The sequence below is a fragment of the Corvus brachyrhynchos genome, unplaced genomic scaffold (genome assembly GCF_000691975.1).
Source record: "Corvus brachyrhynchos isolate BGI_N302 unplaced genomic scaffold, ASM69197v1 scaffold80, whole genome shotgun sequence".
NCBI lineage: Eukaryota > Metazoa > Chordata > Aves > Passeriformes > Corvidae > Corvus > Corvus brachyrhynchos.
The window spans coordinates 1,258,134-1,283,341 of record NW_008236769.1 but is presented as its reverse complement, the minus strand read 5'-3'; the positions used below and the strand labels follow the sequence as shown (position 1 = coordinate 1,283,341).

The following is a 25,208-nucleotide window of genomic DNA, read 5'->3' as shown; positions in this document are numbered from 1 at the left end:
CTTTGTGATGATGCTGAAAGAATTCTAGAAAGATGAGGACAAGTGGCTTGAAAATGGTAATGATAACGTTGAGACAAAGTGATAAGGGTAGATAAAGTGATGCAGACTGGGAAATTTGTCTACTACTTTGAGATTGTTGAAATAAAGGATTGAAATAACAGTGAAATACAAAACGCACCCTCACCCCCCATAAAAACCAGAAATCATCAAGTCAGGAAAAGATACACTATCTTGGAGAGAATAATTTAAGATCTGAGGTAAGTGCATGCAGATGCTTTTCTGTCATGCAAAACGAAACTGTTCTTCTAATGTAGCAGCCGTCAGAATCTTGTGTCTTCTTTTCCAAGACTATTTTTGGATAGCATTTGTTATCCTGGGTTCTAAATTCAAATTGTTTTAGGGACTTTGAGTACTAAAAGTATAAATGCATTTGAAAAATAGATTTTCTGAGTGAGACCTAGCAAACTCCCCATGGATCAGGTAGGATAGCGTGTGGGTTACCACAGCTATGTTGTAAGCTGGATTGCCATGGTCCAGTTTAAGCATTGCATTTACTAGTGTTTCACAGCAGTAAGCTGTGACTACTGCCAGAATGCTAACACCCTGAGATGCTCTTCTTGCATAGACTGAATACATGGCTTTATTTTTTGTAAAGTATAGTAAACAGTTTCCATATACATGTAGCTGTTTCATGATCTGCTGAATTTCATATAGACCATATGGATTTATCTAACACTTACTTTCTCTATCTCTTGTGAATGGTTTCTTTGCTGGAGTTGAGTAGTCTGTTTGCAGGCATTCCTTGCTGTAATATTTCTGATTTGCAGCTTAGGCTCTATTACATTTATAGCTGTATGAATCTCTAAATCACATGAACTGTGAATTTCCTTTCTTTAATGTAAAACGTTATGAGGGTTTGGTGTGGGCAACATTGTGTGTGCTAGCATCCAATATTGTTGTTTGGAAAATTTTATCCAGTAAAGCTCAGCCTCTGTACAAAGCTAATATACAGCCAAGCAAGGGATGATACTAACAATCTAGCACTGTAATCATAAAAATGATAAACTGTGAGCTTGGTATGCAGGATTATTTAGAAATGTATAAACACATTGCCTGACAATGAATTGTTTCTTAGTTTTCATTTGTAATGGTACACTTCAGAGGAACTGTGTTAAAAGAGCCTTTTTAAGGTTGCAAAGACAAACATTTGAAGGTGAACAGTGTCACAGTTATTATTGTCTGTGTAAACAGTCCAATTTACTGTATATATTTTTTAATCATATGATCCTGAATCACAGAATCACAGTTATTTCCTGTGGGATGTCTGTCTCATTGCATGAAATGGATAGTGCACAGTTACTGAGAATCTGTTTAATTTTTTTCCCTTCTGTTCGTAGTGTTACACAATTGTTTAGTCTCTCTGCATGCTACTGAAACAGTGCTTAGGAAAGAAATTTGTTCATTGTCTGATGGGCTTTTTCTTCCGCTCTAATTTTTTTGAGTTAATAGGTGGAAAATCTTAATTCTAAAAATTCCAGCATGCAAAATTCTATTTCAAGTTATATTTCAAGTGAACAGCTTGTCCTTCCGGTCTTCTTAGAATGGTTTGAGTTGGAAGGGACCTTAAAGATCATTTAGTTCCAACCCCCTGGCCGTGGGTTTTATTTTTGTTTTGTGGTTTCTTTGGTTTTGGTTGGCTTTTTTTTAACATTAGCTTCTTGTGTTTTAATATAGACAGTCACTGGAGATGGCAAAAAAACCATTATTCATTTGGCAGTGTTACACTTGATTAGACTACAGTATTGATGCTTTAAAATTATGACCTGAGTATTCAAGTAGTTCTTTGTAGCTTTGAAAAACAGAATGTTATGTTCATACTGCAGATAATTTGCATTTAGTAAATATTTATGTCTGATCCTTCCAAAAGAAATAGTGTAATATTTATACCTCCCCTTTTTATTTCTCAAAAGGAAAATTTAAATATTTTCCCTGTGGGAGGCATCAGTACTTAATAAATACAGCTTTTGTCCTCATTTCAACTTAACAGTTTAGTAATATATTAATTCTGATTCTAAGTGTGTACTATTCACCATTCTCTCCCTCTCAAAATTTCATCTTACTTCCCATTTGTTCTTTAAATCTTTACTCTGGACTTGTCCATTTATCAAAAAAATCAGCAGTAAATCTGTAAAGCTTAGAATATACAAATATTTGTGGGGTGTCCATACAGACACCTCGAAATCAATGTAGTTTTATGAAGTGGGAAGGATCCTTGGGACGGCTGATTGAGTTTATCAATTAGTTCAAATCAATCAGAAACTGTTATTCAGCTGTAGGTGTAACGGCAGAGAGGAATTTAGGGATTTGGGAGTTGTATGATGACAGTGCAGTATTTAGTTCTATTTTTACTTTGCAAGCTCTTTCTAAGAAAGAAGGGATAGAATAAGTAAACACAGAGAAGTTTGTTCTGATTCTTCCCCATCATTTCACCTGTATGTGTGTTCTGTAGACATTCAGGAAATAATTGGAGTTTAAAAACAGGTCCTAGTTCTTTGTACTCTTCACCAGTTTTTTATATGTATTTATCATTTCATCTTTGCACAAATTTAAATTGTTTACAGGTTCATACTAGTTTAATGTCAAATATTTGGAGCAACTCACTAATGCTATTTTTTGCACCAGTTAGAGCCTATTGGTGGAGAGGTGCATGAAAATAGAGGGCAATAAATGATTATGAGCATTGCAGAGGTTTTAGGTGTAGAGAGAACCAAAGGTTGGAAGATACGGGTCTTTGGTTTGAACTGGTCCCTTCACTGTCATTTTATTAATTATCTGAAGGGGAGGTCATTTTATAATGTCTCAAATCTCAATTCTTAGGGCTTAAACTAGAACAAACCATGATAGATGCTTCATAAATATGCAGTGCTTTTTTTCAGTTGAATAAGTGCTTTTTTTTTTCTCAATTGCTGAAAATTAATTTTTTAGTTTAAATATAAATTCTGGTCATGTCTCAGACTGATCATGGTAATATTTTTAATTTTAGGACATCTTGTATTATGAACAGCTTAAGTCAAATGTGATTCAGCATGACCTTTTAGTGGACAGCCTGATTTACAAAGTAAGTAATTAACTAAACAGTGAGTGATTTATGTGCTCATCACACTGGTATCTTGTTGTTGGGTTTTTTTGAACAAGGAAATTACTAGATGGTTTGGTTTTGAGGAGTGTAAAAATAATTACTGCGAACTTATTATTGTGAACTCACTCCTTGTGCCTGTGTTGTCTCTCATGTAAGACATTTGAGTTGAACCATTAAGTCATACAGGAATGATATCTTCATCTGAAGGAATAACTTTGTGAGAAAGAACCAACAGGGTATAACTGCTTCCATTTCAAGTTTCAACTCTGAATACTTAATCATCAAGTTAATATGGCATTTTTTAATTGTAAAATATGGAGTCTAAGGTTAACTATGGTTCTTTGAATGAAAATGTAACAGTGTCTTCTATCACTGTGTTAAGTTTAGCCTCCATGGGAGTCTGAAGAGAGGTCTTTTGGCTTCAAACTCTTGTATTTTTTATTACAGGATGTAAAGCTGACAGCAAGCAATGATGACTACTATTTTGTGTTTGAGGATTATTTATATCAGGTATGTAACTGTTTTTTGGTTAGAAAACATAGGAGGTGCACTCCTGTGGGATTGTATCATCTTTGGAGAGAGAACTGCCTTTGTAAGGAGAGTACAGTGGGACAGATACATCTATTTGCTGCATTACATATACTTTCTGTTCTGAGTAGCAAACTTGTACACTTAAACAGATTAAGCAGGGCAAGCTTCTAAAACTCGTGCTATGAAGGACGATGTCTTTCCAGTGCACTAAGCTGGAAAATATGAAGTCAGCCATATTTTTCCCCTTTCCAGCTTTGCAGTAAATAACCCCGAACAATTAAAAGCTGTAGTGTACAGAGAAATTAAGACTTGACAAATATATTCAGGGTTCCATTTAAAAAACCCCCTTGCTTTACAGTGACCTACTGAAGTAAGCATAAAAGATATTGTGTTGACATATTTTTAAATTAAAGACATTGATTCTGAATAAGGTAGTGATAGGTATGGTTACTTGTCAGATTGCTCCCATTGCAAAGATGTTTATAGCAGTCAGGAATCCAGATAATTTATAAAGAGTTATCTTTGTTGCTGCCTATCAAATGCCCATAAATAGAAGGAGGTTACATCTATGAATTTCCTAATGTGTAGTTGATTGCACTGTCAACATAACTGTCATGCAGCAAACTTAACATTTCCACAGTGCTTTTGATTTCATTTGTCACATCTGTTATGTTAGACTTGCTTAATTTTTTCATTTAGAGCTATGTGAAATGAAATAATTTCTTCTTTGATGGGAATATGTAAAACTGATAGTAATTTAACTAGGCAAGAAACTGTGCTTAATGCTGTTTAGACCATATAGATATAAAAATATGCAGTACTATTTAAGCATGTCTACATATAGTTTAGCAAACAAGCAGTTGAACATTAATAGTTAAGACTATAACCTCATGAAATTATGACCTTTTTTATTTAAAAATAGGTACAATGTTAAGATCTGTATCTGAATTTGTTTCAGAAATAAAATTTGCAAACTTAATAATGAACTCAAACATTGATATTTGTTCACAAAAATATGTACATGAAAGAGTTTTTCTTGGTTTAATGGTCAAAGATGATCTTCATTATTGTAACACCGTGTCTTCATCTCGGGATATGAAAATCTCATTCCTGTTTCGTTTTCATTCATTGTGTAGACTACTATGGCATTAATTAGTCATTAACTGACAGTTGCAGTGGACACAGAGTTATAAACTGTGAAGAAGTATGAACTAGTATATCATACAATCTTTTGTTTTAAAACTAACAGAAATAGATTTTGTTCATCATTCTCAGTATATAACCTGGTTGAACATTTTCCATATTTTTATATCTCTATTGACTAAAAGAATAGCTACAGAATGAAAATCATAAAAGAGACTAACCTGTCTTCAGTAATTTGAGGGAGACTCTCCAAAAATCTTTGAAAAATTATGTGGCTAGTTTTACTGCAAGGCTTTGAGGAAGAGAATATCTCAAACTTCTAATTATTTGTTGCTCTAGTTTTGATTGCAATTTTGTGGTATTCTTCAGACTCTACTTTAGAAGAAAGTTATCCATTTTCCTTGATAATTTCCTCTTTGAACCTAATTTGCAAATGGTTTACTGCCAAATTATTTTGTTCTATAGCCCCTTGAAAAATTCTTCAGTATGAGTCACTGTGATATGGGATATTATTTATTGATTTAGTATGATAAGTGGAATTAAATATTGGCTAAATAAGATAGATAATGAAAATGTTAGTTTAAACCAGATACATTATTTCTGGGTTTGCACAGGGTTTATGGCTTTTTTTCATGACTAGTTACTGCCTCTTAAGTTTTCCAAGTAATTGAGCAGAGTGTGTCCTTTGTCTGTGTGTTGTGGAATAGATGAAATGTCCATCAAAAAAAGAAAATTCGGGCTTAAAATAATGATGAGGATATTTTGTTGGATTATTGGTACCTCTTTAGTAGCATACAATCCTTTTCAGGAAAAACAATCTGAAATTATATCATTTATTTCCTTTAATATCTTTGCTTTCTTTATCCCTAAGTTTACATATCTTTATTACTTCTTCATAATTATTGAAATAAACTACAGGTACTTTTAATAAAGTAATTTATTTTTGATAAAAGCTTTGACTTTGGGTTTTTTTCTTTCCCTCAGTGATTTGAATTCAGTGGTTTTCTTTTCAGTTGGATTATAAATATCCAGTAATTTGCTGAATATTTCTGTACTTGAAAAGGTGCTTATGCCATTGTTTTCTGTAGCACTATCATTTTGTTAGTGAGAAAAATAACACATGGATTAGTAAACTTGCAAATTCATTATTTCAGGCCAGAAGTTCAATTTGAGTACTTTAGTCTTACATCCTGCATACTGAATACATGCAAAGAACCTCACCCGGAGCTTTTTAGATATAGTCATAACTTAGGTTTGAGTTAGAGTCTATCTCCTATAAAGATGCAGAGTGTTCATTTAAAGACTTCCAGATACTGGTACTGGACACTGTATTCCTAAAAAAGAGGGCCTCAAATGAGGGTTACATTCTTTCTCCTATGAGAGAACATAGTTTATGTCCTTTTCAGATTAGTTTCTCTTTCTTTCACCTCAGTTAACATACACATAGAATTACATTTGCTGGTGTATTGTTATTGTCAGTGATATTTTGGCAGCTATGAACATTATTGTGTATTGCACAAAAATAATATTTAGCTTAAACTGTTTGAGATAAAGAAACCATTCGTTTTTAAAAGACGTTTGTATTATAGAAATAGTTTTGAGATTCAAAAAAGGAAAAAGTCTCAAAATACGACCTGCTTTCCATAAAAAAGAAAACATTTAAAGCAGTAATATTTGGATGTGTCATTTTGTGCGTTTCCTTTTGACAAATGCTGATATGTGGAAGATGTTTGCACCAATCAGTGGGAAGGAAAAACCCATTCATTTTTATTCACAATAAATTATGTTGTGAAACACCATCTAAAACATTTCCACCTTTTACACCTTGACTACTAAAACAAACTCTTAAAATCTTCAAGAGCAGAGTGTTCTGGGTTCAGCTAGGGTAGAGTTAATTTCTTCTCAGTGGCTGTTACAGTGCTGTGCTTTTGATTGGGAATGAGAATGGTGTTGATAACACACTGGTATTTTGGAGTTTTGCTAAGTTGTGTTTATCCTAAGGACTTTTTCCTTATCTCATGCTCTGCCAGTGAGGAAGCACACAAAAGAAACTGGGAGGGAGCAGAGCCAGGACTGATCAAAGGGATGTTCCACACCACAGAACATCATGCCCAGTATATAAACTGGGGGGAATTACCTGGAATCAGACAGCCAACCTGGGTTTGGCAAGGGTTTGGCCTTAGTCTTTTTATTATCATTACTACTATCATTTGCCATTATTCACTTACTAAACTTATCTTATCTCAACCTACAAGTTTTACTTTGATTCTCCTCCCCATTCCACCGGGGTGGAGAAGGAGGGGGTTGAGCGAGCAGCTGAGTGATGCTTAGTTTCGGCTGGGCTTAAACCCCAAAACAGAGGGATTCAGGCGTGCAAAAGTCATCGGTGAGTTGAAGTCTGCCTTACGTCTGCCCTCTCATGTTCATTCTTCATAGTGCAGGCTTTTGGTGCGTGAAAACGTGAAGATTTTGAAGTACAATACTAATTACCACATATTTTACAAGTCCAAATAGGATGAGATTTTATTGTTATTTTTTTCTGTGAATGCTTTTACTTTTAATTTTATACTCAGTTGCTGTGAATACAGTTTTTTTTTTTTTCATTTATGTTAACAATAAACCCCAAATATACTTTACAGTAAACAATGTGCATTTCTGAACTTTAGGATACAAGGTGAACATTATAATCTGTTTTTTGAAAGAGCTGAATTTCATGCAAACATTTTATAAAGATCCTGGGAATGAAAGCAAATGTAAGTTCTTCCAGAACTGCACACATCCGAGAATGTAAATATTTCATTTGCTTATTCACTTACTAGGACATCCCCAGGTCATAGTAACTGAGTAGAAAAACAGTCTAAAATATGTAAAAGCAGCCAGGTGCATGCACAGTCACTAATGTTGTGACAGAAAGGGATAAACGCCTGCTGAGAGGGAAGGAGGAGGGTTGAAGAATGTGAATGTATAACTGATAACAAATGAAGGTGAATGTAAAATCATAGGAAGTTCAAAGTGAGCCTGGAAATATGAACAGGAAAATAAATTTAAGTTGGTGAAGAGCTTTCAACCTTATTGGCTCTCTTAAATAGCTTCTAATAGGTGCTAATTAAGGCAGTTCCTTAAATTTGTTTGACATTACTTTGATCCAGTTAGTCAGCTGACTTTCTTTTCTGCAGGTGTTACTCTGTTTTTCCCGAGATACATCTGTATTGGAGCACTTTACTTACAGTAGTGCCACCCCGCCCAAATCATACATACAAGGTAAAAAGAGTTGTTTTTAAAAAGATCGTGTTGATTTTTGTTGACTGCTGCGGTAATACAGTATGTGAATTTACTCTGTGTTCATTATACCTAGTAGACTACACGTAAAAGAATGTTAATAAAAACAACATGTATCCAGCTGACTTCTGCACAGATTCTATTACAACAATTTAGAAGCTGATCACATAAAGGCCAGATTGCAGTGTTGTTCTTTTACTTCAGTTTTCTGTGTATAATTCTGCAGTGTTCTACCAGAGGAAATGAAACACAGCCATGACAATACAGTAAAATTGTGACAATGTCTGTCTTCATCAGAGCAAGAAATTTAAATAGACAATATTGTCCTCTGCAACTCCAATAAATTCAGCAACTGGAAGTCGTTACAGAACATTGTCTTTCCAAAGCAGTGAGTTTTGCAAATATTTGTAGACAGAAGCAGAACATGTTGCTGAAGAATTGTGGGCTCTGTTCAATGGTGTGGGAGAGTAGAGCTTTACCAAGCATACTTAATACTGATTTTTTTAAAAAGCATGGCATCTTCCAGAGTATTAGCTTATTTTTGGATTTTCTTTGACTTGAGGTCTCATTATGTTTCTTGACAATTTTTAAATTTCATGTTTCAGTCCACTTGCCTTCTCTGCCAACTTCTGATACCATTTCTCTGGATGTTTCCATGTTTCTTAGAACCTCACCTGCCTTGATTTTACCTAGAGGTTCCTAATTTTGCCTTCCTTCTTGTGTCATTCGGTAATCCAGTCACTTTTTTTTCCCCATGTACCTTCACCTTCTATATTCCCGTTTACTTCCTTGGTCCCTGGTGCCTGTCTATTTAGCCAAATATGATCCCTTAGTATTTTTTTTGCACAGGACCTCTGCTGACAGTTTTCTTCTTGCTGCTTCTTACGTTGCTATGAGTAATGTTTGTTTTCTAATTTTTTAGTTCCTTTTTTGTTGTTTTTGTTTTACTCTCTTCCACTGAATTATGGAGTTTTCTTTACCTATTCCTTGAAATGAGCAAAGGGCCCATTTGCTCACCTGAGAGCAGAACAGCAGTGGAATCCCAGGTTTCACTTCAGACACAGCCATGGCAGCCCAGAAACACAGCTATGCAGAACATCCTGCATATTCCTAGACAAATCTGGGGAATGATGTTGCTGATACCTAAATCTGTGCTGTGTAAATCCGAAAGGCTTGTATGTCCTATTTTTAGCCAATTTTCCAAGAGATGTGCTTTGTGCCAAAAATACTCATCCTCCCAGATTATAATTCCTGGCTGCGCAACAAGCAAACTATTGAAAGGAAAAGGAGAAAATATTTTTTAGTTTAATGAAACAACTCATTTGTGTAATTGGAAAGTACTGGATTTTGTTTTCATGGGCTAGTAGGCAGGAGTTTTGCAGGTTAATTTTTATTTAATTTTAGTCAGTTCATGCTGTAGGAAAATATCAAGGTCCAGATTCCATTGAACCTGACCAAAGTTTCATGTGCTGCTCTTCTACTGTGAAGACTAAACAGAATGCACAGAATATTCTATAAATTCTCATGTAATTAATTAAATTTTTTGTTGAATGTTCTCATTTTAGAACTAAAAGAATTGCAGGTTTTAATTAGCTATAATTATGTTAATAACACCTCTATATTTCTAAATAAATTGTTTTTATTAAAGGATTTTGGATTATTAGGTTCTATAGTTAAAATATGGTTTAGTAATATAATGTGTTCATTTTGCAGGGAAGATAAAATGTTATATGGTCAGTCTATATGATCAGTGATTTTCTTGACTTAATTCTTTTGCATGCAGCAGATTACTTAAATATTTGTTTGTTATCTTCCCCTCTGTTGCAGACCTAATGAAGCCTTGAATCTTTTTTATCTGTGGTTGTATCTGTTTAAATGCCTTTCGTGTCCCTAGGTCAGTCTGCCCTTACTCCCTCCTAGCTTCACAGTCTTCAAGGTCTGCAGCAAACACCTTTAGAGCTCTTAAGACATACCCAAATGGAAATCTCAATGGAACAGCATTGCTGAAATTTTCCTCCTCTCTTCTGTTGTTTGTCATCCTTCTTTGCTGGTGCTGCATTTCAGTTTTATATCTGACATTGTACCTGTCCCATTGCATTGCTTGCTTGTTTTAGACAATATCAGGTGGTCAGTAATGTAATTAGTTACAATTTTTGTAACTGTAACTTAAAATCTACTTTTTAAATTTAAATGATTTAAATCTTTTTACCTTTTTACGGCTTAATGACAATTTCTTTGTGGTTTGATGGTTCACAGGAAAACTTGGAATGGAAGAATATGCTGTTTTCTATCCTCCAAATGGTATGAATTATACTGTTGCCTCCTCTAGTGGTAGATTGGCAAGATACAGGATTTTTTTTCTCAAATACATGATAATTCCTTTTTCTATTACAAGTTATGTTTTGCTGTCACTCTGAAATTCATTAATTTAAAAGAGTAAGCTGGAAGAAAGCTACTCCAAACCCACATTCAGGCTGGTGTTAGTAGTCATAAGCAGAGTTTGTCTAAGTGTGTGGTAAGGAGAAGGAAAACAGCTTGTGGTGCAGCAGCTTGTATTCAGTCTTGTATTGGCACTTGGAAGATTTAAATGATACATGCTGAAACTGGCTGACCTCCCAGGTTTTCAGTACTCAACAAACCGCACCATAAAGTCTTTTCCTTTCAAAATTTGTGTTCATATTAAAACTTCAGACACAGCAGATCTATGTAATTTTAAGTTAATATCACTGCTGTTGTTATAACTTCAGTTATTAAAATTGTTTTTTCAGCTCTTACCTTGACCGTTTCAATCCCTATTGAATCCTTTCCCTGCATTTGTATTTTAAGTTCAAGCTCTTTGCTCTTGCTTTCAAGGCCTTACATCACCAGTCTTAAATCTGTATCTCTGGCCTTGTCTTTTATGTCTTCTGTATTTCAGTGGAGTCATTTGCAGTACAAACTTTTGTTTCTCTTTTCTCCATGTTTGTCTCCACAATTCCTTGCAGCTTTGTAGCCATGAAGCATTGTTCTTTTGATTTTTTGCCAAAGCAGCTCCCTCTTACCAGTCATATATAAAATCTAGTGAATGGGAGCTGGAAAGGAGGAGAGACCTGTCATGCTACAACTGTCAAGTACTGTGAATGTTCTGTCTGAGTACTCCATGAATTACTAGAGGTCTTGGCCTTCTTTTTTTCCTACTCTGTTTTTGTCAGTGCATGGCATTTATGGGTTGTCATGTACCTGAAATTAGGTTCTGATATCAGCAAAGCTTCTATGTAGCAACTTCATGGAAACTGAGCTTTACTTGGCTTTCTAGGAGCTATAGCTTGTGTTTAAGCATGTAATTGGTCATACTGACGCAGGTGATACTGTACTTAAGTATTTACAAGATGGAAATCTGTGCAGGTGCAATAACAAGGAAATACTTTATTCCTGACGTAGGCAGAATACAATTTGATAACGTGGGGGGGAATAATGTTTTTTGCATGGATAAAGAGGACTATAAAAGAACAAAAGAATAAATATTTTTGTTTCATAGGTGTAATTCCTTTTCATGGCTTTTCTATGTATGGTAAGTGTGACTCTCATACACTAAAACCTCAGGATTGCTTTTTGTCGTATTGCAGTTTAAAGCAGTATGTGCTCTCCTGCAACTTTTAAACTTGTGTGTGTGCTTTTATGTTTCTTTTTATATGAAGATTGTTGAATATAATTTTAAAAATTTCTGGCTGTTTTATTTACTTATAGTATAGCTCGCTGCCACGTGGGAATTTCTTGTTTGAGAGCTAATAGCTGAGCTAAGCTATGCATCTTAATGTGTATGAATAGAGGGATGAAGTTTACCAACAAAGTCTCTTTCCTTGTGCTTCGCTTCTGGGTAGACCAAGTTATGTATGAAAAGAGTTTTTAAAAACAAGAATAATGTGAAAGGCCTGTTGCTCTATCCATTTTCCTACAAGAGGTGTTAAAAGAGCATTACATAATAGAATGGTTGCTAATTTACTGCACAAAGGAAAGCACAAATATCAACAAGATTTTTAGGAAAGAAGCAGAAAAATCTCCTTGGGTTACAGATGTATTGCAGCTATTGTAGATGTGAGATTAGATGTTTTGGCTTTTCAGTTTTTTGTTTTGGTTTATGAAAGGTATTTGTAGCATCACAGGGCAAGCAGATTGTAAGATTATACTTAAAATGCTATGTTTTGCTAATAATAAAGTTTAATGATCTCACAATCATTAAAATCATGCAATTTAAATATGAAATGCAGATTTGAACCTGAGTAGGGAATCTAAAGTCTTTGAAGTAATGAGCACTTAAGTTACAAACTCTTCCTTAGGGACCCACTAGACGGTGTTCACTTGTTCCATGTGAACTGCTTTTCAAAATGTTTGGATACGACTCTGCACTTGAGAACAGTGTCTCCCAAACTGGGGTGGGAGTTCCTCCCTCCCTCCTGTCCTTGCTCTTTGCACAGGCTCAGAATACACTGGCTCTGAGAAGGAGAAAGGGTGAAAAGCAAGGCAGCAGAAATATGGTAATGTAGCTCAAGGCTATGGGCACAGTGGCTGGGACCAAGCAGAGCATCTTCTGTATTCCATGCTGTGCTGCTATATGAGGAAGTGTCTGGGTCCTTAGGGAAAATCCTATACCCTTTTTCCTGTTTGCATGCATACACTGTCAGGGTGCCAGCTGTCAGAGGTTGTTCTGTTACCCTGTTGGCCTTTATGTACATGTGCACACTGACAATTCCACCTCCATCTTCAAGTATTAAAAACATGAACACGGGTGACACCCTCTGCTTTTCTTACCCCTACAGAAATACACGTTTCTGTGAACATCTCACCCTACCTTAGCACCCCACCTCTCATACACAGACACTATGTTTTTTATTAAGCCACCTTCTCTGATATTTAGATATGAAAATAAATTCACACATGCATGTATCTGTATTTATATATAAATGTACCTATATCTGTGTGTGTGTCCATACGTATGCAGATAAATGTATCCATATCCAATATGTTAAAATGTAAGCTGTTAACTAAAATGAATGCACCTGTAAAATGAAGCAGTCAGTGTGATGAGTGGACAGATCAAAAGCCTATTCACAAAAAGGTATAAGGACAACTGTCTGTGAAAATGCATTGAGTGAATGGACTGTCTGTCTCAAGGAACTGGTTATGTTTGTGTGTATAACAGATTTATCTATATGCTAGACTTTTATGAAACAAGAAAAGTTTCAGAGTGCCTGTTTTACAAATGTAATCAATTCTTATTTTGAATCAAGTGTACTAGAAGACTTCTAAACAGTAAACTACCAAATGTCCATGATTTACAGATCTTGTAAGAAATAAGCACGTCTTTATCAGTTTGTCATACTTAGTGATGTTATTGTGGCAACCAAAAGCTGTTCTTTTAATGTTTTCATTTTCACAATATCCATCTTCAAGCAGTCTTACAAATAGGGCATCAGTTTGGAGCTGGTCACTGGGCCCCATGGTGCATTGAAGGTTACAGACAGTTGAATCAAAAACTTGCACTGTACACATCGCCTTACACCCCAGAGATGCTCTCCTTACAGCATATTTCTTACGGTTCCGAAGCCAGCACTGTAGTAAGCAGGTTCTAATCGGTTTAACTTGAAATATGTAGGAATAATATACAGAATGTATCATACTCCTTTTTTTGACTTTTTACATTACTGTTATTGAATACTTCTTTCTCAATAATTGGTTTAGTATGTTTTTGTAAATTGTGGTACTATAAATTAATTGGCTTTTCCTCATACTTCATGCACTTAATCATTGAACTCTTTCAGCAGTTTACAGTGTTGAGTCAATTATAATTCTTTTATCTTTTCAGTTGCTCCACTTTGTTTTCTGTACCATGAACCTTCCAAATTGTATCAGATATTCCGTGAGATGTATGTGCGTTTTTTCTTCAGACTCCATTCCATCTCTTCTCATCCCTCTGTAAGTTCATTAGGAATTAAATCCACTCACTCGATACTCTGTTTGCTACAAAACAATAATATACAGTAGCATGGTTTTCTATGTGACTAAAATGTATCCTTTTAAATATAATAAAATATTTCAGGCAAGCTTGGGAAAATTATTAGGTAATTCCAGTCTGGATATTGTTGTTTTCTATGTCAGTGTTAGTCTTTGCTATCATGTACCTTATTAAAATAGTAAGTTCTCATTTTATGAGGGTATGGGGTCTTTTATAAGAGTCAAATTTTTTAATCTAATAGGTTTCTCAGTTCAAGGGGTCACGTAAATGCAAACTCACTTTCATTGAAGACATGTAAATGGACTCTGAACTATTGTCTGGGGTAAAGGGACTAAAATATATGTATAGGGATATTGTTTCAGTGATACCAATTTAGTGTCTGTTTCTTTAACTGAAGTATCTTGCTATGACAGCATATGCTTTTTACTACTACTAGATGAGTTTAAATAATGTGGCTGTTTGTGACCAGGACCAGCTGTCTTGAATGTACAACAGTTGTAAAAATTGGCTTGTCTTCTATTTGTGAAGAATAAAACAGAGTAAATATTTCTTTTTTCCTTCAAAAAGTGCTGAAGAGTTACATTGCTTTTTGAAAATATTTCCTGGTTAAAAGAAAATCCTTTTCTTGGTATACCATTTAAAGGCTATGTATTGTGCTTTCCATCTTTAATAGCAGAGAAAGGGGTCAAACCAGAGTCTATTCATTTCCATGGTAATTTTTTAAACAATTTTTAACGTGTTTATGTTTAACTATTTTTGTAGTTATCCCTATTGCTGTTTGGTTTTACTTATCAAAGAGATACTTTTTCTTACATCCTTTATTTTTTAGTGCAACTGAAGTCTGTTTCATCAAAGTAGAAATATTTCAAGTAGATCATATTGTAATAACCCATTAAGTACTTCAGCCTTGACATACAAACACCATAAGTAACTCAGAGCTGAAAGGGACTAACAGTACGTATTATGTTGCTAATACATACACAGATGTAGTGGTTTGGTCCAAAATACTCATTACTGTTTAACCCATGACAACAGAATTGCAGGAGCAAGGCTTTAGTGACTGAAGGTATTAGAATTGCTTGTGCCTTTCTCACCTGAGTTGAATATTATATCATTAATAGTGTTTTATTGCTTGAATTAAAAATTCCTGCACACTTACATGGTGATACTGTTTTCTCAGATTTGACAGGATGAGTGTTAGTATTCAGGATATGATCTTGTTTCCTTAGGGCATTGTATCATTGTGCTTGCTTTTTGAGACTCTTCTACAAACCCATCTGCCCCAGCTCTTCTATCACCTCCGAGAAATTGGAGCTCAGCCGTAAGTACTTCTTTCTGACTTGTTACAAGTATTGCACATTCATCATTCTGAAAATGCTTTTCTGCAGTATTTTAATTTAAGATCTATGAGAAATTACACAAAAGTATAAACATCAGTGTGCCATTTTTCCTTGAGAGTCAGATGCAGTGCTTTGTCTAACCTGCGTATCTGTGCTTCATGCATTTCTTCTGTATGCTCTGTGAAAAAGAAATTTATTCTGTGAGAAATGCTCTATGCTGCATTATTCAGCTAAATTTCAGTAATTCATGTTGGATCTGATGGAACTAAGGTATTTCCTAGGGGACAGAATACACAGAGATGTGTTAGTTGCTGCAGAAGGTACTGGAAGGGGCGAGAGAGCAAGAGTCATTTGATAGTGAACTCATGGTGCCAGGCACAACAGAACCTGAAAACCTTTTTGTCTTAATTGGTATCCATCTTAATAGCATAATAGCAGAAAGGATGAAACATAGAGGGTGATAATAGCTGAGGATCACTCTAATGTGATTGTTTGATCAGAATGATAATGAGAATGATGTTAGTACTTTATCAAATGAGATGCTAAATAGTTTTATGATGGCTGTTGCAAATTAAAATATTGATTATTACTGCAGCAAGAGAAAATGCTTGTTCTTCCTGGAAGAGAAATGTGGAAGTACAATGAAATATTTTCAATTTATAGACAATCCAATCATTATGGGAGGCAGAAATATAATAACCATTGTTTGTCACTTGTTTGCAGGCTACGAATTTCATTTAAATGGATGGTACGAGCATTTTCTGGTTATTTAGCTACAGACCAGCTCTTGCTTCTGTGGGACAGAATCCTGGGATACAATTCTCTAGAAATTCTTGCTGGTAATAGAATTACTTTTACAAAACATGTGAAGTCTGTGTTAATGTAAGGCAAATACATGTTAGCTTCAATGTATTTTGTGATGAGAAGAAAATGGTTGCTCTTTGAATGAAGACAGCAGGTTACATATGTGTCGAAGCATATATCATCTAGAAAAATGGAATTGCATGAGTACTGCATCTTTAATAAAAAATATGTCAGGTAATTTGGTTTTTTATGGAAATGCTCCAAAAATGCTAAGTGCTCTCTGAACAGAACATAAGATGTTCTCCCAGCTTCAGTGGTAGTGGCAAATGAATTCATCACCTTTCACAAAATACAAGATTCATGTTATTTATGGCAACTATTTCTACAGTCTTAAAGCAATTGAGAGTCCCCTGATTTTGCTGGATTTCTGCCTTTGAAGTGGCATCTTTTAAGACACTTTGAAAGTTTTGTAGTTAAATAATGTCCTCATATTTATGAAGGTTCAAGATGGAAGTTTTAAAGAAAACATGTATCTTCAGTTGTGTCAGTTTTTAAATACAAAGTAGGTGAGTAGAAGAGAAAAGGTTTTGGTTCCATTTGTACATACAAGACAGCTTGTCCCTTTTAATTAAAAGCTAATCATCTTAAACTCAGGCATTTTCACTCAGACTTTTCTGAAGGAATGTTGTGTTTTTCCTGTCTGAAAGAGTGGTCAAAGAAACTCAAACCCAGCCACCTGTTGTATATTATTCTTCAGAATCAAGATAATTAAGCTAAGTGAAAATTGATATTTTATATCAAGATTAATTCTAACCACCACTTATCAGGTCAGAAATTTAAATATTGGACATTTTCTTTCAGTCCTGGCAGCTGCTGTGTTTGCTTTCCGAGCAGTCAACCTGATGGAGGTGACATCACTGGCTGCAGCTGAAGTAAGGATAAGTTTCACTTGGAGGAGATTGAAATAGTTTCTGATGCTTTGCCAATAAGAGTAACTTAAGCTTCACATGGCACATGGTGCATAGTGCAAATCTTTCTGTCTAAATTCTTACCTTAGGAAAAAAATCAGGAAATTGTGAGCATGCATTATGTGTACATAATGCTGTTTTTCTGGAGTAAAAGGAAATAAAGCATATTTGCAATAAAAATGCAGTGTTATACAATTATTTTGTACAAATAGGTTTTTTTTTCTTTTTAATATATAATCACTGTTAGTGGTATATATTGTTTTTGCAATATTGCAGAGGTTTGTACCCTTTTCCTCTGTACATTTTAGTTGCTTCTGTTCTAAAAATTACAAAAATTTTACAAGATTAATTTGGCAATGTGAATCTGAAATTTCACTGTGTGTACTGTCACAGGAAATGAAGAAAAGGAAGTCATTAGGATGAAGATTACTATTATTTATATCTAGTAACTTACTAATTTTTTTTTTCAGATATATGGGGATGGATTTTTTTTCCAGACTTTGAGAGTTTGTGATCAGTTTCTTTGGCTTTTTTAAAACATACTTTCAGGAGAAGACATGGATTATTTGAGGCATTACATTGGACTTACTTCACAAGTACTAGCCAAGCCACAGGATAAGGATTCTTAATTCCCAATTATTTTTAGAAGCAAGTTGAAATGTTAGACCCCTTATTCACCCATGATGCCGTGTATATTTGAAGTAAGGCTAAAGGCTAAAATTAAGTTACTTGGGTACTATACATTGGGTAAATATGTTTTTTCTTTGAAATGTTAGAATGAAAAATTATGCAATAAGGTACTAACATAAACCAGTATAATTTGTTTCTAGTCATGTCCAAATATGATTATTGGCAGTATTGTACTCAGTATTTGAATCTTTTCCTGACTTCTTAACTTGCTTTAAGGAAATTTGGTTCAAATTCCAAGTTTAACAAGCCTTTTTGATTTTCATCCTAGGCTGTACTTGCTGACCTTTCAACCCTGAAAGTTATGCCTCTTCTTCAAATCTTCTTGTTTGCTACAGTCACTTGATCTGCTTCAACAATACCACATTCCAGGTTTTCTGGAGGGAGAAGCTAAGCATCAACTATGCAATGTCTGCATAAAACCAAAATTAAACTCCATGTATAAAATCAACTTAGAAATAATTACCTTAATATTTTCTAACTGGAAAAAATAACTTTGCACATGATTGTGTGAAGTGCATGCTAATGAATTTCACTGTAAAAGCAATGGTTATTACTTGTACATTGAGAATGACTACTTGTACAAGTAAACAATATGAATCACTGTCTAAAATGCATGTAATACTAAAGTAAATGTAATTAGTGATCTGAGTTTTGTGATGTTATTGTCAGAGTTGTAAAAGCTCTTATTCTTTTAATATTAAATTACTTTTTCAGGCTTACAGCTTAGAGGATATCAGCTCCAGTACTGTCAAGTGAGAAAATAGAAAATAAAGATACTTTTACTTGCAAGATTATTTTTTTCTTGTTTTCTAAGGAAAAGATGGGGTCATCCATCAGTTTTGCTATCCTTATCTTATTTATTCTTTTCACAGAAATTTTCTCCATGTTCTTTCTCATGTTAACTGCTCCTGTTTATTCTTCTCATACACAGAGATGTGGTCACGCATTTCCTGTTCATCTTTGGTTAGGTATACAGCTGTCTCAGGTGTCTGCTGAACTTCTACCCAGAGTCCCATCAAAGGCATAAAATATGTTCCCCTGCAGAGAAGGCCTGAGCATAGCTTCCTTCAGAACCTGTGGAGCCAGTCCTTGCATGAGACAAAATATTCCCCTGAGAATGATGCCAAGAGTCCTTTCGCGGTGCCCCACACCCTCTCTGGGAGAGCAGTGCTACGCCTTTGACAGTGTTCCAGCCTCTGTTATTCAACAGCTCAGGCTTCAGTGCAAGAGCCCTGCTCGTATTGATGTGTGATGGGTTGTCACTACAGTCAGGCTGGCATCATCTGTTTGTGAGGTCTTCCTCACAGAGTTTGTTTGATTTGTTTAATACAAAGTTGGAATCAATAATCTGATTTGAGTAAGTATATCTTAACACCTGAAAAAGGTTCTAAGTCAGATAACCATGGTGGGTTATATAGTGACTGCATTTGCAATAGGACTTCTGTCTTTGCGTGGTTTATGTACATGTACATGCTTATGTACATGTAGTTGTCATTATTTGTCATACTGAGTGTAAATCAGTGATACATGAATCCTTCATAGTTTGCTCAAAATTTGACAAGTGATGTAAGCTGTAGTCTCAGATAGGGTTATGAGCTTTATGTCTGTGAATCTTGTTGTCTCTGTCAGGGTAATGTAGTAGAAACTTACTGAGCTAGTAAATTTATAAGGCTAACTTAAAAAAGGTGAAGTTGTGGACTCAGTAGTATCACTTCCTATATAAAGAACGAAACTGCTTAGCAGATATATAGCAGTGTGAGAATATTTGGGGAAGTTTTGCTCTGGCTAACAAAGAAAACGGATGTTTTCCTTAATATTTGCAAGAAGTAATTTTAACTGTTTAATGAGAGGCTTTTCTATGACATTTAGTTTTTAAAAAGACACGCGACAGCTTTTATCCTTTACAGCAAGTATTACCCTGTTTTATATATGGGAAATGAAGGCACAGAAAGATTAAATGATTTGCTAAAGATTACAGAGTAAATTCCTAAAGGAGGTGAGCAGTCTCTCCTCTCTTGAACTTCTGTTTACATTTCTGGATACTCAGTTTGTGTATTAACCACAAGATCTTATTTCATCTTCAGAACAACACATAATATACATCTACCTCTAAAAATGCAGCGTTTTGCAGTTTTTAAAATCCATAAATTGGGTAGCAGTTTAGAAATTATAATGTTACAAAGCAGTCACAAGGATTGTGGCTCAATAAGGTCATTACAAGGTTACCATGGTGTTCTAAAGAATTAAAAGTATTTACTAAATAGCAAGGGAGATTCCCTACAGGCCTGCTGACCCTCTAATTCCCTTTGCTTTGTGCTAGTACATGGTGCAGAATCCGAACAGTACCAGATTGGGATTTTGAGCAGTATTTTCTCTTTTTCATTTTCAATAAATTTGGAAATGCTATAAGTAGGCAGAGATAGAGACTGTTGGATTCTTGTTTGAACAAGCAGTTCTGTGACTAATAGAATAAGGTCTGGTTTTATCTCCCATCTCCCTTGCATCCCCTCCACCTTCCCCACTGGGGTACTTAAACTGTTCCTGACCTGCAGTGGTGTTTTCTTGATGACTGGACAGGGAACCTTGTGCTCTGGAGCTCATGAGGGTCTCCACGCACCTTTTTATATACCGGAATACTGAGCATAAGTGCTTAAAATGAGATTAAGATGAGATTAAAAAATGAACTAGATCCTCACCTTAAGCTTCAACTATATTGTTAGATTTTTATATATTTTTAAAAATTTATTTTAAAATGTTGCTTTGACTGAAGTGGTGTTGTTTTCATGTTTCCTTCAGTTACTCATTTAGTTCTAGCAAAATACTCTTTCAGATTCTGGCTGATACTTGTATTTTTAATCTCCCTTGCTTAAATAGTACAAATTCAATTTTTTTGTTAATATTAAAATGATTGGTTTCTATCTGGCAGCTAGATACTTCTCTTGTATACATGGGTAGTATCAATTATTTAAGTTTTAATTCTTTAACTTTAGAGATCAGTTCAAACTTCTTGACATCTGTAGTCTGTCATTTGACTTCCAAATTCGTAAAACTCCTTTTTGATTTTTGCTGTTTTAAGTAATGGCCAGATGGGATTTTAGAATCATATCTAAATTGATAATTGCATTGGTTTAAACAGGCTCAGCTTAATGTCCAATGGCTCAATTTAGTCAAATTGTTTTGGTCTGTTCCTCCCTATCTGAAATCGATATAAACAGACATTTCAGTACAAGAACGAGTTGTCTCCATATTTACAGATAATGATCATATCTTTTGCTGCTTACCTTAGGATTCTGGCGATGGGCTGTCAAGGGTTTCTTGTAATGTCAAATAGACTGTTGTAAAAATGCAAAAGTAAATAGTCTAGTCTAAAAATGTACCCAAGTTATCTTCCTTCAGTACTTCCAAAAATATGTTGAAGCTCAAATCTTGATGGCTGGGTCACGGAACAACTGAATAACTAGAACAGTTTATAATTTTTAGTGGATTTTTTTTTTACCATAGTAACAAATTTTATTATGGGAAATGATGAGAGTATGAAGACCATAAAGCAGTTAGATATCCCAGTAAAGGGAAAAAGCTGCAAGGAGTCTCCAGTTAAAGAAAAATTTCTACTTGTTGCCAGAAAACAGCAAAGAAAATATGCTGAAGCTTGCACCTATTTTACTATTTTCTGATGAATTTTATTAAATGCTTCCAACAAGACTGAAGGGATTCCTTGAAACAGAATTGCTGTATAAGGATCAGCTTGGGGAAGGCAATACAATGAGCTGTTAATTAACAATAAAATAAGCATTTTATAAAAGATATTGAAATATAGTGCAAAACTGAAGGGCTGTTATCTTGAGAGAGGAAGGGGAAGAGCCTTTCAACATATTTTAACAAATCAGTAAAATATTCTGTCCAGTATTTTATGTGAGGAAATGGGGGAGGGAGGGGACGGATGCAGCTGGGGCGATGGGAGCTGCTGGGTGCTTCCTTTTCCCTCTTTTCCTCCAGGCCATTTCTGTCTGTGCCTGGCTGCTTGCAGGTGCTGGACCAGCGGCTTCCATCCTCACAGCCCACACAGGAAAGGCAATTAGCTGAAGCACATATTTGAGATCAACAGAGCTTTGTGTTGCCCAGCAGCTCCAGCAGGTTTCCTCCAGCTCCAGGAAGCTTGACCACTGGGGAGGGAATGCAGCAGGGCCAGGGCCAGGGTGAAGGTGAGGGCCCCTGGGAATGGCGGGCAGAGGGGCATTAGCCAGCCTTCCCGTTGGAATGGGCAGCACCACTCCAGCAGGTTTCCTCCAGCTCCAGGAAGCTTGACCACTGGGGAGGGAATGCAGCAGGGCCAGGGCCAGGGTGAAGGTGAGGGCCCCTGGGAAGGGCGGGCAGAGGGGCATTAGCCAGCCTTCCCGTTGGAATGGGCAGCACCAGCAGGAGAAACAGCCCCTGTGAATGATTCCCCCTCCAGCGGCCATAGGGGCATTAGCCAGCCTTCCCGTTGGAATGGGCAGCACCAGCAGGAGAAACAGCCCCTGTGAATGATTCCCCCTCCAGCGGCCATAGGAATGATACTGGGTATCATTCTTGTGGATACTTTCAGAAGAAGTGCTGAAGGACAACTCCAGCGCTTGGGATTCAGGGTTTATTCGCAGCTTTAGGACTCAGTACAGAAGGGAAAAAGTACCCTTCTGGAGGCTTCAGGCTTTTAGCACATGGTCGTGCTTGTGGTGAGGGGCTGCATGTCTGATCTGAACCACTTGTTGCAGCAAATAACTGTGGAATAATCTGAAATCTCTAGAATCCAGAGGTTGTGTGCTGCAATTTGAAATCACTGAAAGATTTTTTTTTCCTGTACACTTCATGCTCAGCTTCTTCAGTATCTTAACAAAATTGCTAGTGCAGGGAAGATCATTTTGATCCAGCAGTGTGACAGTTGTGCTCTGCTTTAAAACAGTGTTAAAATATCTCATCTTAGTATTTTTTTAATTAGGCAATTAATAGTATGCCTACCACATTATGGCATTACTGGCCAATTATGCTTTGGGGAAGCATCTCGGGATACTTGTCTTTTCTGCAGAGGACACAGTGCAGCACAAGTCAGCAGTTATTAATGGGGACAGAAGGAGTCTCTAGGGTAGGACAAGACGTTTGTCTTGGGTTCACCATGCGTTGTGAGACTGCAACACATAAGCAGTGGTACTGCCATCTGACTGTGCTAAATACTAACCAGGGATCAGCCTTAAAATTATACAAGGGGAGAAATACTGCTTTTTGAGTCTGTGGTTCACCTGATTCTGTGTCCTGTCAGACATTGCTGGTTACAGGAAGTGACCTTGAGGTTCTCTGAAGAAGGTTGCAGAGGGGCCTCCATGTGCCCACATTTCAAAATCAGCATGTTGTAGATGTTGGACTACTGATATGTGCAAACAATTGTTTCTAGAGAATTGGCTTTATGGAGGACCACAGTGCTTTGCCAAATTACATTGTGTTTGGCTGAACAGTTTGAACAAATTGATTCTTTTGGAATTATGACCAAAATAAATGGCATATTTAACAAAAGAGTTAAAGACACAATTTGTGCAAGACAAAGCACGTGACCAATTTCTGTGCTTTGCTTTAAACAAAAAAGTCTATATCATGTTGCTAAGAGACAAGTTGGAATCTGATAGCCAACGACAAAATATTATGTTTTATCCACCTAATATGTCTTAGTAGGTATCTGATTGTTCATTTTATTCAAGAATCATGTTCTCTGAGTGTTACATTCTGTGGGGTTTTTTTCTGAAAAGATCTGTTTAGGATAGTTATAGCCTAATAAGTCCAATTATAAATAGTAAATCGGCACAAATATATGTTATAAAAAGCAATAATATTTAATTTTCTATGTGTTCAGTACTATTTCTTATCTAATTTTTTTTGATAATAAGTCTAGTGTCACAACATTTTCCCTTTTCTCCCTTTTTTTTCCAAGTGCATCTGGGTTACAAAAACATAAGCATTGCTTTGAAGCCCAATTGTGGTTCATTAATGTTAACATGAAGTTCTAACTGTGGAAAACTGGCATAGTTACAGCTTGTGAAGAAAGTTCCAATTGCTAGCAGCACTCACGTTACTGGTGAAGTTCTCTCCATAGTTCCTGACCTTGAGACATAATTAGATGTTTTATTTTAGTTTGTAATACATTCTAACTGTACCCGGTTCCTGAAGGCATTACAGCTAACTGATAGACATGGGAAAGTGGTGTTAGGAGTATTAATACCCCTCACCATTAACACAGAGGCAGGAGAGCCCAGATGCCACCTCTGCCTCATGCTCACAGAATGCACTTCCACTGTGGGGAAAACCATCCTTGAAAGAAAGGGCGTGTGGAAAAAGGTGCTCAAATTGTGACCTCTGCAACACAAAAAGTGATCATTTGCTATTTGTAATTTTAACAAAGTATGCTTTCTTCTACTGACTTTATATTGCATCTTTATTCAACAATTAGGGTTTTTTTAATTTTAAAAGCTTGAGTAAGTTCTGTTAATCATACAAAAGATAAAATGTCTTTTTGATATGTTTGTATAAATTTTGAAATTCTTACTTGTACTGCTAGACTTTTCTGTTCCAGAGCTTTATCTTCTTCTCTTTTCTCTTTTTGCAATCTTCAACAAATATCCTTACATAGTTTTTATCTAATCTGGGTTTCCGTCTATGTGAATTACAGTTTACAGAAAATAGGAACCTTTCTGATTAGGGTTCTTCTCCTCCCCTGAGAAATATATTTCTATTCTGTTACAAAGAAATCCTGGAAAATCTTTAAAGATTTGGTGTCAGTCCATTCCTGCATTAGGTGGTAATAGGGATAAGGGGTAAGTATTATAGTGGAGAGTTGGTTTACAGCAAGTATTATTTATTTAGGCGGCTAATCAATATTCAGACTTGAAACCACACAATCAAAGGATGGAAGAAGTAGATGTTTGGCTTTGCAACAATCTAGGTTAATAAAGACCTAAATAGAAGTTTGCAATCTTAGAAACCCAAATCTATCGAAGACCTTCCTGTCAATGCATTCCTCCCGAAACAGCAGGAAGTGATGCCCAGGGCGTTTTCTTGAACATCCTAGGTCACCATTCTAAATGCAGACACCAGAGAGCTCTGTGGACTAGGGGAGTGCTGCATTGCCTACCAGGATTTCAGTTAGAAGGGAGTAATGAGAGAGAAGCAAGGAAGTTGCAGACATCAGAGTAAGTGCAAATTTTCTCAGGCTGGATGGTAACCTATGTGTTCACTCAAAGTCAGAAAAAACCTGTCTAAGACCTTGGCCACCTTGGCTTTGAAAGAAATCACACACACAG

At 35.8% G+C, this 25,208-nt stretch overlaps 1 protein-coding gene across 2 annotated transcripts in view; it reads left to right on the top strand.

Annotated features, from left to right (window-relative positions):
- Positions 1-18,675, top strand: part of TBC1D19 (TBC1 domain family member 19) — a 46,720-nt gene extending 28,045 nt beyond the window's left edge. For both annotated transcript variants that reach the window (XM_008645008.2, XM_017727542.1), the window contains 10 exons: positions 3,044-3,118; positions 3,587-3,649; positions 7,990-8,074; positions 10,349-10,393; positions 11,610-11,642; positions 13,935-14,044; positions 15,314-15,405; positions 16,148-16,263; positions 17,090-17,160; positions 18,155-18,675. In XM_008645008.2, the coding sequence (XP_008643230.1) occupies positions 3,044-3,118; positions 3,587-3,649; positions 7,990-8,074; positions 10,349-10,393; positions 11,610-11,642; positions 13,935-14,044; positions 15,314-15,405; positions 16,148-16,263; positions 17,090-17,160; positions 18,155-18,229 (765 nt within the window). In that variant the 3' untranslated portion in view covers positions 18,230-18,675. The remainder of the gene's footprint in view (positions 1-3,043; positions 3,119-3,586; positions 3,650-7,989; positions 8,075-10,348; positions 10,394-11,609; positions 11,643-13,934; positions 14,045-15,313; positions 15,406-16,147; positions 16,264-17,089; positions 17,161-18,154) is intronic.
- Positions 18,676-25,208: the final 6,533 nt, after the last annotated feature.